Source organism: Urocitellus parryii, chromosome 3 (assembly GCF_045843805.1).
Source record: "Urocitellus parryii isolate mUroPar1 chromosome 3, mUroPar1.hap1, whole genome shotgun sequence".
Taxonomy (NCBI): domain Eukaryota; kingdom Metazoa; phylum Chordata; class Mammalia; order Rodentia; family Sciuridae; genus Urocitellus; species Urocitellus parryii.
The window spans coordinates 103,889,350-103,909,583 of record NC_135533.1 but is presented as its reverse complement, the minus strand read 5'-3'; the positions used below and the strand labels follow the sequence as shown (position 1 = coordinate 103,909,583).

General features: G+C 38.0%; 1 protein-coding gene across 1 annotated transcript in view; it reads right to left on the bottom strand.

Moving 5' to 3' along the window:
• The window catches only part of Abca13 (ATP binding cassette subfamily A member 13), a 441,561-nt gene that overhangs the window by 404,666 nt on the left and 16,661 nt on the right, over nt 1-20,234 (bottom strand). The window contains exons 2-4 of the mRNA XM_077796801.1: nt 18,504-18,597; nt 16,462-16,585; nt 2,027-2,178 (exon numbers count right to left, since the gene is read on the bottom strand). Coding sequence (XP_077652927.1) covers nt 2,027-2,178; nt 16,462-16,585; nt 18,504-18,597 — 370 coding nt within the window. The remainder of the gene's footprint in view (nt 1-2,026; nt 2,179-16,461; nt 16,586-18,503; nt 18,598-20,234) is intronic.

Genomic DNA, 20,234 nt, shown 5'->3' with positions numbered 1-20,234 from the left:
CAAAAAACATTTGCCACGTTACCACTCCAGTTTTCAAGTCAAAGGAAGTATCAGAGCCCTGGCTCCCAAATGGTGACACCCAGATAGAAGAATAAAGCTGAAGAAAGTCATCATTGATGATCTCCAAATCCCATAGATATTAAGTAATTTCTTGGGGGGAAAATTTTTTAACTGGTAAACCAAATTTTGTAAAAATTTCAAAAGGTTTCTAATTCCAGTGGGCATTGCGAACATTCAAGACAGGACAAGGACCATGAAGGGAAAACAGAGAAAAACAAAGAAAGGAAAAAGATAAAAGGAGAACAAAACGTGAAACTATGATTTTTCAGATAAGTTTTTAATTACATGGACCACGGGAAATGGCTCAAATGCTAGCTAGTTGAAAACAGACTTCATCTCAAAAATTAAAAAATCAGTTCTTTCTTCAAGAACGTGTGAAAAACTTCATTTAGGAAACAAATTCTAGGGGCTAGGATTATAGCTCAGGGGTACAGGGCTTGCCTACCATGTGTGAGGCACTGGGTTCAATCCTCCGTACCACATAAAAAATAAATGAAATAAAAGTATTGTGTCCTTATACAACTAAAAATATTTTTAAAGAAACAAATTCTATAAAAGCAGAATGATCTTATAATGGAGCCTATTATAAGAAACTCCTTCATTCAGTGTCAGGAGTCTTTTGTGGAGCACTTTGGGTTCATCATGAAATCAGCTTTGGGAGGCCTATTCCACCCAGGACAAAGGTGACATTTTCTTTCTTTCTTTTTTTTTTCTTTTTTCTTAATATTTTATTTTTACCAGTGCTGAGGATCGAACCCAGTGCCTCATGCATGCTAGGCAAGTGCTCATCCTCTGAGCCACAACCCCAGGCCCCAAAGGTGACATTTTCTTAGAAATAATAATGAATGCTACATTCTCTGAAGAGCTCTTTCTTCATTTTTCTGAAAACTCTTGACTCCATTTATTTGTATGCACTCCATGAAGAAGAACATATATATGCATATATATTATAGATGTAATGAGGACAGAGGTGTAGCCCTGGGCTTAATCTCTAGCAACACAGAAAGAAAAATAAACAAAGAATAATTTTGAGTTGGGTACCTAAGGTTGCCAGATTTACCAAATAAAAACACATACAATATTCAATTTGAAGTTCAGACTTTTTAAAATGAATGGTTGTTTAATTATATGTATATATAGCATTTGGGACACAAAAATATTTTAAAAACTATCTGTTAGTCAAAATTAAATTTTGATTCTCTGTCCTATATGGTGTCTGGCAGACATGGGTTCAGTAGGATTAAAGTGGGGGTCCTGGGGCGGGCAGAGTTGACCACTGCGTAACCCCCTTGGATAAAGCTTGCTGCCCCTGATGACTAGGGCGTGTGAAGACAGGCCTTGGCCTGCCCTCTTAGAGGTGCACACTTCATTTGTAAGAGCTCTCTAAGATCTATACCCATTCTAATTCCATCAGAGGTTTATAAATAAAAGTCGAAGTCTCTTATAATGTGGATATTTTTCACAATGAGAAGATATTATTCTCATTTACAAAATAATCTACCCTAATAATTCAAAAGATTGACAATCAAAGCTAATCACCCAAGGCCAGAACTAAACCCTTAGTGATCCTGACGACAGTGGGGAGGAAAGCAATCAGAGGGATCTGTTTGCATGTTGGGAGAGGGTGCAGACAGATCTTAAAGATAGGATGAGGAAGCGGAAAAAAGGGAAGACAACAGAAGAAACGTGAGAAGGGAGTTGGAGAGGGGGTACCTGTGGAGCCTAGGCTGATGGGAGACTGCCCCTGGGGAGGTAAGGTAGCTTCAGCCCGGTGCAATGTGCCTCCCTCCCGCAAGAAGGAAGGATCTTCCCGTCCCTCCACAACTAGCCGCGGGGCCGGCGCTGGCCACCAGAGGGCGCACCTTTCCCCAAGACCCACAGGCAGAGCCCGCTCAGTAAGGATTTCACCCCTCTCTTCCTAAGCAGTGCCCAGGTAGGCAGTGTCCCTTTCAAGAGGTTTACTTGCCTGGTGTCTTTGATCTTTCTTTCCAAAGTTTCTGTAAGTTTTTTGCTTTGTCCACCGTTTCACAAATGTCCTCGGCCAGGTCCTGCATTTCTTTTAAAAAGGCCAAGCCATTCACCTTCCTGTGGTCAGCTACAGTTTGAAACCTGGAAAAACTTTTAAATAAAGAGAATATGTGGGGCTGGGGTTGTGGCTCTGCGGAAGAGTGCCTCTCTAGCACCGGCAAGGCCCTGGGTTCAATCCTCAGCACCACATAAAAATAAATTAATTAATTAAAGATATTGTGTTCAACTACAACTAAAAAGTAAGCATTTTTTTAAGAGAGAGAGAGATGGGTAGAAGGAAACTTCCTCAACTTGACAAAGAACAGCTATTAAAAAAAGAAGAAGAAAAAAGAAAGAAAGAAAAACTTCCAGCTGTCATCACACTTGCTGGTAAGAACCTGAAGGCTTTCCCACAAAGATCAGGAGCAAGGCACTGTTCTCTCACCACTCCTTTCAACGCTGCACTAAAGTCCTGGCTAAAGCAATGAGCCAAGAAAAGGAAATAAAAGGTAAACCAATTGAGGAAGAAGAAATAACACTGTCATTGTTCTCAGATGACATAATTGTCAATGTAGAAAATCCAAAAGAACTGAAAAATAAAAAATAAACCGGAACTAAAAAGACACTATAGCAAGGTTGTAAAATGCAATGATAAAACACTAATCGTATTCCTATGTGCAAGGAATGAACAAGTGGAATTGGAAATTCGAAGAGCCCTCTGGCTGCAGGATAAACATTTCAGGAGTACAAGGGTGGAAAATTACCAATTAAAAAAGGTGGTTTTGGAGAAAGAGAGGAGCAGACAGTTTCAAGAACCATTTGGGATGTGGACTGAAGACCTGTCATGAATTGTTTGAATTGTATAAGACTTGCCTTTTGTTTTCTCAATATCTGATGTTTTGACATCTTGAGGACTTCTGTCCCTGAGGGACACTCTTCCCAGGGCTACTTAATTCCTAGAGATTACACACAACACAGACAGTCACTTCCATGTCTGTGCACCTCCCCCCACCTGACTATAACAAGGGGACATTACAGAGAGACATTCAAGGAAGATTTGCAGGATACTGGTAGGAGTAGCCAGTGAGTGGTGGCTTCTCCTCATGGTTGGGGGAAGTACACACTCTGGTTTGCAATCACACTTAGGAAGAGGAGCCAAAGAGCCCTTTTTATGTGAATCTGGGATTCAGAGGGCAAGGGCTTCAGTGCACTGAATATTTAACACTTTTATCTGTTTTTCTGTTAAAGGTGTTTACTGTCTTCTTCGTTTTTGTGCATGATTTATGTTTTAAATAGTAACTTTTAATCATTTTGTAAGAAGTATTTCCCCCAGTGTACTTGTTTTTATTTTAATTTCGTGTAGAGCCATGTTACTCCTGAAAAATAGGAGATGTACAATGTTTTAAAATTTATTTTTAGCAGGGCGCGGTGGCACACATCGGTAATCCCAGCAGCTTGAGAGACTGAGGCAGGAGGAGCTCAAATTCAAAGCCAGCCTCAGCAATGGTGAAGTGCTAAGCAACTCAGTAAGACCCTGTCTCTAAATAAAATACAAAATAAAGCTGGGATGTGGCTCAGTAGCCAAGTGCCCTGAGTTCAATCCCCAGTACCAAAAAAAAAGAAAAAGAAAAAGAAAAATATTTCCAAAAAAGTAAAGATGAGCAAATGCCGAGGTCCAGCCCCAGCAGGGGCGAGGGAGCGGGCAGTGAGGGTCCAGGGCATCTTGAAGGAAGAGTGGCATCAGCGAAAGAAGAAGAAATTATATGAAGTGCAATTCTAAGAGAATAGTTAAATATATAACAGCAAAAGTTTTTGAAAGGATTTTCTTTCCCCTTTAAAAATAGGGCTCCTGGAAATGTCTTCCTGCTATGCTATTCAGAGTGAGTGACCACCTGGAAACCTGTTAAAATCACTGACTCTGGGGTCTCCTCTCTGCAGTTGCCACTCACTGGGGCCAGCTGCTCTCGCATGAGTATATAACCCAAACCTCCCTGAAAGTCCATCATAGACCATTCTAACATCATGGGAAAATGCAGACTTTAATTCTGACTAGAAAATGAGAATATTGCTACATTTTACTTAACTTTGCAAATGTCGTGCATAGAAATAAATGTGATGTACTAGTAAACAAGGGAAAAGATTCTTATGACCTTGGAAATCAGGACTGTGCACCTGTTTGCATCTAATCTCGAGGAATTTCGTTTTAATCAGTAAAACTACTGATTTGAAATCAAGTAGCAAATCACATCACAAGTTGCTGAAAACTTGTTAAAGTTACAAGTATCCAATTAAATTAGAATATCCAAAAAAAAAGGAAAAAAAAACACATAAAATTGAGGAGAATAGTTCCTGATCATAGAACCTTCTAGATATTTTCAATTTCATGTCCTTACAAATGAGAGAAGATTCAAAGTGGATTAACAGTCATCAACATGTAAATCTACCATGAAAAAATAACATTGCTTATATCACGAAGAATTAGAGTAAAATCCCTTCCACAAACATTGTCATTTAATCCTCATGACCTATCATAAAGTCTGAGCAAGTTCAACAAATATGTATTGAAGAATAAAATAAACTCAGTGCCTTTGGGGTCACATCCCTTTTAGAGAAGAAGACCTAAATGTGTTTGATAAAAGCAACCAGACTGTGAGCAGCAAACCAAGTCCAGGCCACAGAGATCACATCCTGCCCCAGGAGGCTGCTGTGCCCCATGGAAATCTCACCTTTCAAAGTGTGACCTCCACTTGAGTGGGTCAGAATTACAAAATCACAAGAAGAAACTACTTGCTACTTCTCTGTAGAGGCCTTGTATTAAAGGCTAAGAGTGACCTCTGAAAGCCATAACTGTTGATTCATGCTCCCATTTCTCACCCAAACATGGGGCCTTTCCTGGGAAACCACCCAATTATCAGATTATAGAGATGGATGTAATTCAAGATGAGTTTCCCCTATAATAATGAGCAGACTTTATGTTCTTTTTCTTATTGTTATTTCAAAAGAACCTCAGTGTGTTCTTAAGACTGGATTACAAATTACTACCAGCCTGAGAATTGTTTATAACAGAAAGAAAATACTTAGAAAATCCTGGATTAAATGTTGATGAGAGAAGTTCCTGAGCACCAGAGAAATCCAGCACTGCAACAGGACCCAAGGGGGAGCCATTTCTTCTTAAGTCCAGTTCCTTACTTAGACTTCTGTTAGGTAATGCTTGACTTTGCCAGGTAGGAACGAAGTTGTAAAGGAAAGAAGTGAGAATGAAGAATGCAGGAGAAGGCCACTTGGCAGAAATGACCAAACTTTCTCAGACCTCAGACTAACACCAAGAATCACCCTTCAAAGGTCCAAGGGCCAAACGTCACACCTAGATGCATCCACACAATTCCACAAGGGACCTGAGGATGCCCACTGTGGGAAGGACCTCGGAAATGATGATAAAGCCAGTCCCTTCATTTGTAGATTTGGAAACTGAGATCCAGTGAGAGACCCCCAGTAGTCAAATTACTGTGCAAATAATTTTACCCTTGGAAAATCATGTTTAAGATAAAATCATGATGTTGTCCACCTAGCAGGGTTGGTGAAAGCATCTCTGTAAATTAGAATGTGGGTGAGTAGCACTTCAACCAGGACCTTGAGGCCGCTGCTGCTAAAGAATGTTGACTCTTCACTTGGGCCAGCAAATGTAAAAAATTTTTTCCATTTTGCAGTTGTCTCTTTGGCTATAATTCCAAGACCATTTGCTCTGATTCTCACCTTGAGTTGTAGGAACAACAGGTCTGATTGATAAATACGTTGTTAAGAATCAAAACTGCCCCCAGAAAATTTTCTTATCACCTCCCAGAAGTCCCCACCTGACCAATCCTGAGATGATGATCAACCACACCACAGTTTGGCCAAGACTGCTTAACTATGCACCCTTCTGCTGCCCTTGTGTATTTAATCTGGAAGCTCATGTCAGTACTCCCCAAGACAGGGAAACCCTGATCCTCTTTGTCCAGTATAGTTATGCAGGTTGGCATTCCTTTTCTGCTTTTCATGATTCCTCTTTCCATTTAATTTTTAGGGTTAAGTGACCAGATCGGATTTGATGGGACTCCCCAGAGTTGGTCCTCTGGCCTCCGACTCCAGTAACATTAGTAGTATAATTAATGCAGATATGAGATGCAGTCTCACATAAGAGCTACAAAGACAAATCAGCTATGGAAGCAGTAGGATTTTTCTCTCTTACAACTTTTACTAAATTTGACTTATTAATTTCTGAATAGAAAAGTTATTATTGAATTGGAATTATTTCTAAGACAACCGGATCCACAGGCAGAAATAATTTTTATAAGAATTCTGCTTTGGGATATTTCTGCTCCCTCTCATCAAAACCAGTGAGGAAATCTCTGAGTGGAATTCTTGGCAGAAGGAGGGCTTGCCAGGGAATGTGGAACCCCAACCCTGGTCATCCACCTTTAACTCAGGGCAGGGGTTCACACGGGAAACCTTGGAGGGTGAAGTATTTTTCGAAATCTGTAATCAGCCCAGGGCCAAAAGGAGAAGTGAAGTTGAGAAACGCTCATCTGAGGAAGGAAAAAAAGAAAGCAAGAATTCTTCTTTGGGGCTTTCTTTAGGTCTACTAAAAATAAATAACTAAATAAATAATCAATCAATCAATCACATATATTAGGTGCAGGCTGAGTAAGCTGCCTGCAGGGCATGCCAAACAAAGTTAGCTGCAGGATGACCTGGCCGCTCACACCCTCTGTCTGATTCTTTATCACCTGTTTGCTTCAAGCCCAAATGCCCAAGCCCCTGCTCAAGGCTAAGCGCTTCCCCACCCTGCTCAAGGCTGAACATGTAGCCTGCCGCTCAAGGCCAAGCACTTAACCCCCTTGTGTGCCAACAAGGCAGCTTGCAAACCCAGAGACCCTGTTAGATTTAGGCAGCACAGCAGAAGGGCTATAAAAGCCTTCCCCAGCTGCCCCCTCCCACTTCTTTCCTTCTTTCTTTTCTCTTTGTTGCACTGCTGCAATAAAGATCTCTTGGTTGCTCCGAGGGTTGTGGTCACTTTCCTTTCAATATAGATATCTCCAAACGCTTTAGACCAAAAACAATGGCTCTAAGTACTAAATGGTGTGTCATAGAAGAAAATAAAAATGGAGTAATAGTATTAGTTCAGGGCCCTTAAAAGAGAGCCAGGAGGCCATTGTTGGTCAAGTTTTAGGCATGTCCATATGTAAATCAACTTTCTTTGAATTGGGCTATAGACATACCCATCAGTTGAGCAGAGGTGAACTTTTTTGTTTGTTTGTTTGTGGTTTGTTGTTTTTGTAGTACTGAGCTATACCCCCAGCCCTTACTATTTTTTTTATTTTGAAACAGGGTTTCCCGAAGTTGCCCATCTTTGCCTCAAACTTGTGATCCTCCCTCCTCAGCCTCCTGAGTAGCTAGGATTATAGGCAAACTGACCTTTGGACTGGGCCAAACCCTACTTTCCTGAACATCGTCAACCTCTGCTGACCTTCTGTATGACAACCCCCTTCCCTAGGCTACCCAGAGACATGCTGCTCACAGTCCTTTTCTTAAAATGTAGTTCATCAGCACTGGTCTTAATTCTGACTAATGAGTAAGGTAACCACCACTACTCATTAATAAATACACACACACACACACACACACACACACACACACACACACACCAATGCATGCAAGTAAAATGGATGAAAACTGATAAGGCCTGTAATCTACCCACCAGTATTGTACCTCTATTTATTTCATTTTTTTTATATTGTACAATATCATTATTTTAGTTATCTGCTTGGAGGGTGTTATGGTTTGTATGTGAGGTGTCCCCCAAAAGCTCATGCTTAAGACAATGGGAGAGGGTTCTGAGGGGAAGTGATTAGGTTGTGAGAGCCTTAAACTAATCAGTGAATCCCTAATGGGATTAACATAGTGGTAACTGGTGGCAGGTAGAATGGGCTAGAGGAGGTGGGTCACTGAGGGCATGAATTTGGGGTATATATTTGTATCTGGCAAGTGGAGACCACTCTCTATGCTCTCTGATCATGATGTGAGCTGCTTCCCTCCACCATACTCTTCTGCCATGAACTCCAAGATATGTCCTATATGTCAGAACGGCAGAAATCCAGAAGTTCAACACTGTCTTCTATTGGCTTTATTTGGGAAAGAGATACCCTCATATTTTAGAAAAGGGAATGCAGGTTATCACAATTCCATACAGGGTCATTTGGAGAACACCAACAAAATCAAAGGTTTTATTTAGCTCTTGACCTGCAATTCTACTTCTAGGAATACTCCTACCAATAACAATTTACTAGTATGAATTATCATAAACCATTAGAATAATATACAGTTAGTAAGTTAATAGTAGAGAAAAATGGAAATAACATGAAATGCTTAATTTACATAAACAAGGCAATAAAACAAGAAAATGGGAGTATTAAAGATATGGCACAAGTAGAAATTAAGTAGCAATATTTAAATCTAGTATATTAACTATTAGTGACCTAAAGATAAGGCAAACATTGTCAGGTTATGCTATTTTTAAATATAAAGCACATACAGCTGAAAAGTAAGTAGATAATAAAAGATCATGTAAACTCTAACCAAAAAAAAAACTCCCCTGACTATATAAATATAAAAATGAGTAGACTTCAAAGCAAGAAATATAGTCAGGAATAAAGAGCTTAAATATGATCATATAATATGTATTATATGTTATACAGTATATTGCATATGTAACAAAACCTATTATAAACATTATGTTGTGTGCATACTCTACTGTATACGTGAATTTGCCTGTCATTCTGTCATTATAGGTGAGTCAATGAAGAAAATATGCATGCATGTATATCAGCTCTTCAGAGTATATGAAGCCAAAACTAATAGAATTAAAACAAAAGAAAGAGGGGCTGGGGATGTGGCTCAAGAGGTAGCGCGCTCACCTGGCATGCTTGCGGCCCGGGTTGGATCCTCAGCACCACATACAAAAACAAAGATGTTGTGTCTGCCAAAAATTCTCTCTCTCTCTCTCTCTCTCTCTCTCTCTCTCTCTCTCTCTCTCTTTAGAAAAATTATTAAAAAAAAAAAGAAAATGACTCTTGTGATTGGAGATTTCAATTCCTTTCTCAGCAATTTATAAAGCACATAGATAGAAAATCAGTAACATATTGATGACTTACACAGCATTCCACCCAATGACGGCAGAAAGCAGACTCTTCAGATACACATTAAATACTCATCAAAGGAGGCCACAAGCCAGGGCCAGAAAACAAGCCTCCTGGACAAACTGTAACAAGCCAAAATCACCTGGGATGTACGCCGACCACAGTGGAATTAAATATAAGTCAATAACAAGGATTTCAGGAAATTTTTCAGATACTTAGAAGTCAAATATCTGACCTACAAATACAATCCATGAATCAACAGTGAAAACATGGTGAAAAATCAGTTAATTTTTTGGACTTAATGCACATGAAAACACAACATTTCAAAATTTGTGAGATGCAAAGCAGTGTTTAGAGGGGAATATACATCTTTGGGAATTTGTATTAGAAAGGCTCCACAATCAATGGTTTAATTTAAATAACGTAGACATAGAAGAGCACAATAAATCCCCAAGAAAGGAAATAAAAGACATCTGGATAAGAAAGGAAATTTTTTAAATAACAGTTTCACATGATATATATAATCATGTACATATAAAACCTGAAGGACATATTTAAAAACTACTAAAAATAATTACTCATATTTTTGAAAAATCTAAAAATAAACAAAAAACCATGAAATACTTAGGAATATATTTCATGAAACATGTGTAACACTAAAAACTACAAAGACATGCCTGAGAGAAGTTCAAGAAAACTTAAAATAGACATTGCTTTTTTGCAGTACTGGAGTACTGGTGGATAAAGCCAGAGGGCGCTCTATCACTGAGCTACATCTCCAGACCTTCTGATTTTTTGAGACAGGGTCTTGCAAAAATACTGAAGCTGGACTCAAAATTGCAATCTCCCTGCCCCAGTTTCCTGAATCACTGGGACTACAGGCATATGCCACTGCACCCATAGACAAACACGTCCCACTCATGGATTAGAAAATTTGATGTTGATGGTAATTCCCTTCCCACTAATCTATAGACTAAAATGTAAGCCCTTGGGACAACATATCACTTTACACTCACCTGCATAGCTATAAGCCAAAAACCAGAAGTATAAATATTGGTGAGAATGTAGAGAAATTGAACCTCATTCACTGCCAGTGAGAAGGAGTCACTTTGAAAAACCATCTGACAATTTTTAAAAATATTAAACAGAGGCTAGACAACCTAACATGCATCAAAACACAAATAAAAGCACACCTATGCACAAAAACTCATACATGAATATTCTGCCATTTCTTACAATAGCCAATAAGAGGAAAGAACTCAAATATCATCAATGAATAATAGATAGATTCATCAGTATAAAAAAAAGAATGCAGCATTGACAGATGCTACATCACTGATGAACATTTTGCTCAATGAAAGAAGCCAATGGTCAAAACATTTAAAAAATAAGTTTAACAATTTCTACAAATATGAAATGTTCCTAGAGAGACAGAAAGTAGATTAGGGAAAGACCAGCACTAAGGGGAGGGAAGATTGGGGGAAACAGAGAATGAATGCTAAGGGATATAGGTTTTTCTTTTGGGGGTGATGAAAATTTTCTAAAATTGATTGTGATGATTAAATTCATCTATGCACAATTCTGAATATGGCAAAACTATTGGATTGCACACTTTAAATGGGTCAATTATGGTATTGTAAATTAAATCTCAAAAAGACTTTTTTTCTGGAAATATTAACTCCATAAAAATCTTAGCTGACTTTCTTGGTACAAATTAACAAGCTGATTTTTTTCATTTATATGGAAAGCCAAAGGACATAAAAAGCCAACATAATTGTGAAAAGAAGCAAAGTTGAGGGATTTATATTAGCTGATTTATGCTACCCGATATTAAGACTTTCTCTGAAGCTATAATTACTGAAGATTTTAATCTAGGGAGAGTCAAATCACAAAGATCAATGAAATAGGGGAATCCAAAAAGAGATCTTCACACTGTCATCAGATCCACTAATTTCCAACACACACACAATTTTGTATTTTGCTGAGATAGGATCATCATTTAAACAATCGTACCAGAACTGCATATCTATATGCAAGGAGAATAAACACCAATATTTACTTCATACCATAAGCTAAATCAATGCAGAATGAATTGTATATACAGCAAAAACAAAAGTTAAACTTCTAAATGTTCTTAAAGAAAATGTAAGAGAAAAAATCTTAATGATTTTCTGTTGGGCAAATATTTATTTAATAGAGAAAATACAAAAAAAAAAACAGAAAATAAATTTGATTTTATCAAGGTGAAAAGCCTTTGCTCTTCAAAGGATAGGTCAGAAATTGGAAGAAAATATTTATGATACACATCTGATAAAAGACTATATCCAGAATAAGTAAAGAACTCTGGGAATTCAACATAATCAAAAATAAAATATTAATGATGAGATTTGAATAGACACTTCACACACAAAAATTCAAATGGTCAACAGCCACATGAAAAAATGCTCAAGAACATTCATGATCAGGAAAATGCAAAAAAAAAAAAACCCTACAATTAAATAAAATTATACAATCACATAATGACTAAAATTAAATAATTTAGCACAATATCAAGCATTGGCAAGGATGTAGAACAATGAGATCTTTCCTACTGGGGATTGAACCCAGGGTCTTGTGCATGTTAGGAAAGTACTCTACCACTGAGCCACACCCCCAGCTCAGTTACTTGAACTCATATATTGATATTGTCGGTGTAAAACTGTACTTTTGAAAATAGGGTAGAAACTTATTATAGAGCTAAAAGTACATCCAAACCATTCTACTCCTAGCTATTTTCCAGGAAAAAAAATTAAAGTATCTGTTAACTCAAAGACTTTTTTTAATGCTCATAGCACCTTGCCTTGTATTTGTTTATACATGGACAAACTGGAAATAACCCAAATCGTCCAGAGATGTGTGGTGAATGGATAAAGAAAGTGAGGCATGTCCAAACAATGGAATGCTACTTTAGCAATTTAAAAAGGAATGAATTACATTTTGCTGGCTGAAAAAAACAAACCCCAAAGACATGTATGTCTTTTATGTGAATTTCTAGAAAAGGCCAGTCAGACCTAGATAACAGAAAGTAAACATGTTGTTGCTTGAAACTGGGAAAGAAAGTGAAGCTGGAGTAGGTTCAATGGGGATGGGGCACAGAAGAATTGGGGGAAATAGTAGAATTGCTTTGAATTTGCTTTACATCTTGTTCATGATGGTGGTTACACAGGTGCATAGATGGTCAAAACTCATCAAAATATATTCTTAAAAGCATAAAGTAACTAGGAAAATAAATAACAAAAGATAGTTCTGATCTTCATGAGGGAATAAAACCCTACAAACCTATATTGAAAGACATGAAGAAAAAGTAAATTAAATGATATATTAAGATCATATGATGCAATACCACTCTACTAAGAATCGATTTCCCCAGCTTTCCACTAGGTTACTGAAAGGGGCTTGGAAATAAACCCTGGGACCATTAAAAATGACCGTTTCTCCGTGCAGAGGTCAATGTGGATCATCATGAGGAAGCAACTGACCAGCTCAGGAGCTGTCTGCATACATTAGAGGAAGGACCTTGACTATGGAAGTCTAGGAGGACGGGGACAATAGCAAAAAAAAAAAAAAAAAAAAAGTGGAGGATTCCATGGAAGACACTGAGATACGTGAGGGGAGATTCTGATCAGTGTAGAAGGGGGTTCCAAGGGGGAGGGATGGGGCAAGAAGTTCTCCTCCACCTGTCTCCAATATCAGTGCTTCTCCATGTCAGCAAAATCTTTTGGAAACAAGAATCAACCAACCTAGGTGCCCTTCAACCGATGAATGGATAAAGAAAATGTATATGTATGCACGATGGCTTATTACTCAGCCATAGAAAAGAATGACTTTATGACTTTTGCTGGTAAATGGATAAAACTGGAGACATAAGAGAAACTTAAAAACCAAGGGCTGAATGTTCTCTCTAATATGTGGGTGCTAACACATAACAAAGGCAAGGAGAATATATGTTCATTGCATTAGACAAAGGGGAATGAAGGGGGTGGAAATAGGAAAGACAGAGAGTGAATTAAACTTTCCTATGTTCATATATGAAACACCACCAGTGAAACTCCACATCATGTACCACTTCAAGAATGGGCTCCATGTATGTATAATATGTCAAAATATACTCTACTGCCATGTGTATATAAAAACAACAACAAAAAGAAACAAGGATCAAATTCTAGCTGCTTTGGATGGAGGAAGGAAGGTTCAGCTCCTTGGAAAGAAGCTGGACTCTGGGCCCAAGAATATTATAGACTAATAAGATTTGGAAGACACTCTAAAAGAGTATCTGAAGAATGCTAGCCTAACGAGGAAGCTGAAAGATGAAGCAGCCGCAGTCAATGGTCAAACAAGACTGAGAAGGAGGCTGTGGTTACCAAGGGGCAGGAGAGCCTTAAAGGATCTGGGTGCAGTTGACAATGGAGAAAAGCAAAAATGAAAATGTCAGTGACCGCAAAACAGGAGTTGTTGGAGTTCACTGGGAAGTGGTTAAAAGGTATTCCAAGGAGCCAGGAGTGAAAGACTCGACAGCTGACCAGGTGAGAGAGCAGGGCACCAGGCACTATTGAATGAGCATGAAGAACCAACCAGCATGGCTAATTGTGTCCATCAGCTCTGAAGACCTGACTGTGGGAAGGGAATGGAAGGAGCTTTAGACAGCACAGGCATTTTGTAAAGCATTTTACATTTGCTTTTATGCTCTCTGTTTTATCTTAAAATAGGAACATTCTCTAACACTCTGTGGGAACACCCACCTGATCCGCTGTAGGAAATGGTTCCTGTTTTGCTCTGAAATCCTCTTATTAGAGTGAAGGGGAAGCCGCTAACACCCTGGAATGAGGAAGCTGGTTTGCATAATCATAACCCACATCACCTGATACCAGGGATTTCCATCCACAGTGAACTTTGCCCAGGGAATAATAAAGTCATGAAAATTCATGAACTAACTTAACTCAAATAATGTGTAAGTAGACTTGAAGGGAAAACTTTTGTTTTCAGGTCTTGTTAAAGTGAGACAATTAGCACAGAAAATAAACAGAAGTGACTATTCGTTTATGGCTTTGAGCTTCAACCAAATCCACACTTGAAAAGATAAAGAGAGCAAAGGAGAAGTGAGGATTGCCAGTGGCCAGGTCTGAAACCAGAAGCAAGCCTGACCAGTGCATTTCTTTGTTCTTCCTTCTCTTTCTTTCTCACTTTTCCCTCTTTTCTCACTCCTTATGATTTTCTTTCTCTATTTCATCTTGCATTTCTCACACCTTGCCTTGGGCACTAGCAGACACTGTGAGTAATTTTATTCTTGGCTTTTCAAAATCAAAGGTTTAGTGAGGCTGGCAAATTATTTAACTGACTATCGTGATGGCAATGTGGTATGAAGAACTCTCATAAAGCTGATTTTGAAATCGCTGAGTTTCTGCAAATTGGAATAAGGATGTTGAAGAGGAAGAGCATGAAAGAAAGGAAGGAAAGAGAGAAAGAAATTTCCTAATGTCAAAAAGTATCTTACAGTTGTTATAACCATTGTACTAAGAATTTATTATTAACTCCCTCTGGTTGCATGTGTCTGTGCCCTGTATCACACTAGATTATTTTCCCTGAATATCCAGCACAATTGAGGTAGGTAAGTGAGAAAGTTGAGATGCAGAGAGATTGGTTAGTTGTGCAGATTCACAAGAACCAAAAAAAAAAAAAAATCATAGAGCCAGGAATGTATGTGTGAAAAACTCTATTCTTTCCATTTCAATATCATTTAAACTCCCCATTCTGTGTAAGGTACAAATATAACACCTGAAATGAAAATGCTGATAAGTCTCAGAATTCCAGAGTGCTTCCCAGGAAGAGTTCTGCATGTATACTTTCTCTTCACACACACAGACACACCACACACACACACACAGAGAGAGAAAGAGACAGACAGAGACAGAGACAGAGACAGAGATAATGGAACTTTTCAATATTATAGTCTTATACTTGAAATCTCAAATGATTCTTTACATCATATGTTTACATAGCTTTAAAACAAATGCACCTGCTATGATCTGAATATCTGCTTACCTCCAACTTCACATATTAAACTGAAACCCCTCAGGTGATATAAGGAGATGGGTTTTTCTTGGAGGTGGAGTCTTTTTAAATGTTATTAGTGTCCCTGTAAAACAGACCACAGAGAGACCCCTCCAGCCTTCCCCCATGTGAGGACACAGCTAGAAGGTGCGGTCTGTAAGGAATGAATCCTCACCAGACACCAAATTTGCTGGTTCCATAATCTTGAATTTCCTCAGTCTCTAGAAGCCTGAGAAAAAAATGTGTATTTCTTATCAGCCATCTAGTTTATAATGTTTTGTTATAGCAGCCCAAATGGACCAAGATGGCAACTTTTATAACTATTTTACAGTTGTGTCCAAAATTATCTGGGAACTTTTAGTTTTCTTCTTTTAACTGAAAGTTGAAAGAGATCTTATAATTTAATATCCACTTCATATTTAAATGCCATAGACTGTTAATACCAATGAGTATAGACATAATAAAACCTACATCTATGCCTAATAAATTCATACTATCATGAGCAACTAGTCACTTTTTTCCATTCTTTACTCCACCTGGGAGAACTTTCCAGAACATTCCAGATCCTTCACTTTAAGTATATTCACTTTGACCCTTCTCACTTGAAAATATCCCAATCCCCAATGCCAACTGATGCCACAGGCAACATCAGCATAATTCAGCATTGAGAGAATCAGAGAAGGCACCATACCTTCCCTGCAGTCCAGTTATGTGGCAAGACAGAGGAGAAAGAGCTGACTGATCTCAGCTGAAGACAGAATCCCAGTAGGTAGCTCAAAAATTGCTTTTTTGGGGGGACCCTTGGCACCAAAATGAAAAACTGACTAAGCAAATAATTTTGAAGTCAGAGTTTAATGGACAGAAAACAAACGATTGCATGCAAATGGAATTTGCTCATCAGCATTTGTTCTGAGTCTTGAAATAGAGCCCTGCTAACAGACACTAACCATTAGTTGGAGTCATTATTATGTAAAATTTGAATTTAATAAAACCAATTTTCTTTAAGTTCTAAATTCTGCACTTTCATAATCCCTGATCTGTCCCAAATTATTAAGGCTGTCCTAAGAGCAAGCTTTCTGCTATGTGCATCAACTTCCCAGGAATCTGTAAAGGACGTTTGTGTGTCTCTTACCGAAAATTGTGATCCATGGGCTCTTCAAAGCTGGAGTTCCTGCACTTTGACCCCGTGTTACAAAGAAGTCCTTGGACAAAGGGCATAACACCCCGACTGGGCAGATCACGGGGTTGCAAGTAACCTGAACACAGATGCAAGGAAGAAATGAGTCCATACACCTGCTACAAGAGGTGGAATACATATTAAGTTAGAATCGTAATTTGTAATATCAAATTATTAAATTATTAACCCTTTTATTAATTTGAAAGTTGCCTGAGGACTCCATTCAAAACCAAAAACTCTTTATACCAGACACCTCTCCCCTAGGGTCTACATACTTCTCTGTTCACAAGTGGCAACACCTCTGTTGAATAGCCAGTCCCCTCAGGCAAAGCCCCTTGCAAACTAGTCATAGATGGAAAGAATAAGAATAGATGTTTTTCCCATCTCATGTAAGTTAGGAATGTTAAAGTTTGGGCAAAAGTTCTGAGTTTAGTGCAACTTGATTTCTGAAATGTTTATGTGTAGTTGTTAAATATCATATGATGCAAAATTGGTTTTCTTCACTGGATAGAATCAAAGACTTTCAAGACAAACATTGCTACAGTGAGCTAGCTTCCTTCATAAAGTACTGATCACACATTCCCCAATCCTACTGCCCTTCACTTCCTGGAAGGGTGGGAACAGTCATCTCCTGATGACTGCAGGCAACTTGGATGTCATATGCTGTAGCATATGAAACCCTGGTAACAGCCAGGAGTCTAGTTTGATCTGGGAGATTCTCTCACTTCCCAAGACATGGAGACATACTCTGCCTAGTATTGGGCATGCTGTTTGCACATAGAGGACATTCACTAAATGTTTAATGATTGAATAAAAGAACAAACATGAATGAATGAATTAAAAATAAACTTTTGGACTTTTAAGCTAAGGGGAAAATGAACTTCTTAGCAGACTCATGGTTCAGTGTTATAGAACAGGAGACCTTAAAGATACTGAAGGTCATATCTCAGCAAGTAATAGAAGGTGCATTTCCCTAATATTACTTCTGTGTACCACCTCCCTCAAGAATGTGTCAAGAATGGCAGCCACCACAATGGAATATTGGGTCAGAGATTAAGGACTCTAGCCCTGACCCAAACATACTTGTTTCCTATGTGGATCCCCAACATGATACTTTTATCCTTGTAATGGTCTAGTCCTCCAGCAAGTTCTATAAAGGCAAAGGAATACCTGGTTCTCTGTCTTATTCTCAATAAGGCCTGGGACACAAAAGACACTATTTGCTAAATAAATAAAAAGGTTTATAAAATAGGAACTCTGCAAAACTTTTGAATGGAGATTGTCCCAACCTATAATACATAATACAGTCCTCAAACAACAAAGAACAACCAGGATAGATAGATAGATATATATATATATATATATATATATATATATATCTCCTAAATATAACACAAAACCTATTTTGGACAAATCCCCAATATTCAATAATCATTTATTCAAGAGAAATTTGCAGAGTTGACCATATTATATACATTTCAAGTGGCATAGTAAATGGAAACAGAGCAGGCCATTGTTTCTTAGGGGTTGTTGCTATTGAGATTTCAAATCAGACAGACAAAATGGTCTGACAGATGTTCCCAGAGCCCAGAGAATTATTAGTGATGGTTTATCAGGACATCACCATCATATTTGCCATCATCATTGCAGTTTCCACCTAAACCATCACCATCAGTACCATGTGGTAAACTGAAATACACTTATTCCACTTTTCCTACATTTGAATGTCTTTATATCCCTAGGTCCAAATTGATTCAGTTTAGTTGCAAGGATAAAGCTGTCTGCTAAATTGAGCAAATGTGTGACTATCATTTTTAATTTAAAAAAAATCCAAATTGCTGCTTACTGGCACATACTCCAGATGTATTGCTACTGTTAGAATGGAACACTCTCCATTTATTCCACTCAGAATTCAGCATTGATGAAGAAGAAAGGAATGAGTATCTCTTATTTCTCTGAAGGTTTGTAATCTAAAAATCATATTAAGTAAAACTTACAACTGTCTGTATGTCTGGGAGGTTCTTGGAAACGAAGTACTGTCAGAATCATGAACAGGATACAAGGCCAGAAGAATTCTGCGAGGGAAAGGACCTGAGGAAATATATATTGTTTAAAAAAAAAAGTGCTTGAATAAATTGCAAAGCATTACAACATTTCCACCTCTTGAAGGATGATTGACAATTCAGTTTTCCTTTTAAAGAAACTCATTGTCACTCCTACTACAACAACTACTGGGACAGAAATTCCATGATAGGCCCCAGTCCATTTGTCGTCTCATCCTGATCCATGACTATATCATCTCCTGGTCCTTCTCACACCAGGCCCAGCTTCTGGTTTTTCCAAATTCAATCAAGGAATATTTGTTTATGTTTAAATAATTTTTTTCTCTTCAATGACTTTCTTGAAATTGGAATAAACTTTGAAAACTGTTAGAGTCAATTCCCTAGACACAGACAATCCAAAAGAGTTACCAAAAAAGAACTGTGATATTTGGTACAAAACTGAATTGTCAAAGAGAAGAGAAAAAGAAATGCCATTTTTGACACATGGAATGTGATTCTTGCTTTATTGATTACAGTACATATCATTTTTTTATTTATTTTATTTTTTTTAGTTGTAAGTGGATCCAGTACCTTTATTTTATTTATTTACATGTGGTGCTAAGGATCAAATCCAAAGCCTCACACATGCTAGGGGAGCAATCCACTGCTGAGCGCTCCAGCCCAGTCCATATCATTTTATAAGTACAAAAGTGTACAGCCAAACACAAAACAGGCCAAGCATAGAATTAATTCATACAGCGACTTGGAAATCTGCAAGTTAAGGATGCTCAGTCAACCAAAGCAATGTGTCTTATTGTTTCGGACCCCAAGTTACAATGCTCTAAACTAACATGAACTTCTGGGCTCTCTGGCTCCTTTGCACCTTAAACTGCCATTGCTATCCCCCTCTCTGTAAAGTGCAGGCCGCAGATCTAAGTGTGAATGTGTGAGTGCGCTAGACCTAAAACTCAATCTCTGATGTAATTAAAGGAGAAAAAGAAATTTCCCTGTTTGAAATAGTGTATGAGGTGTTGGATCAGAAAATATAACATGATAAAAAGTTCTCTGGGCTGTACTGAAACCTAGTATCACACATTCTGATAACAGAAGATCTGGAGGAGGTCACCCTCTGGTTCAAGGGATCATGCTTAAAACTAGAAAGAAATGTCAGGAACACTCAGAAGGCTGCAATTTATTCAAATCATTTGGTCATTCTCTGTAAGAATTTTTAAAATATATTAAGAGGATTGGGGTCAAGAGGTGGTGGGGGAGGATTCTATAATTAATTCTGACTGAGTATAAATAGGCAATACAGAAAATGTACCTCATATTAAACAATGATTTGTTACCATGAAGGAAAAAAAATGATAATTTTTTTTCATTCATTTTCAATGACATTGATTGCTACTGTTAGAACGGGTTATAAAGAAATGGAAAAATCATTTGTAGACCTGAGACTCTTATAACAATTTTTATATTAGAAATAAATAAATACATATATGGTTAGAAAATTTTAAAAGTACAAAAAGTATACAAGCAATTGTTACCAAAAGCTGGGTCCTTGTCCCCAGTGCCAATCCAATAACAAGGACATGGTTTTGAGGAAAAGGAAAAAGCAGGCTGATTGCTTTGCTAGCAAGGAAGAAACACAGGGGGCTTCTGTCCCAAAGGCTGTACTTCTGCCCA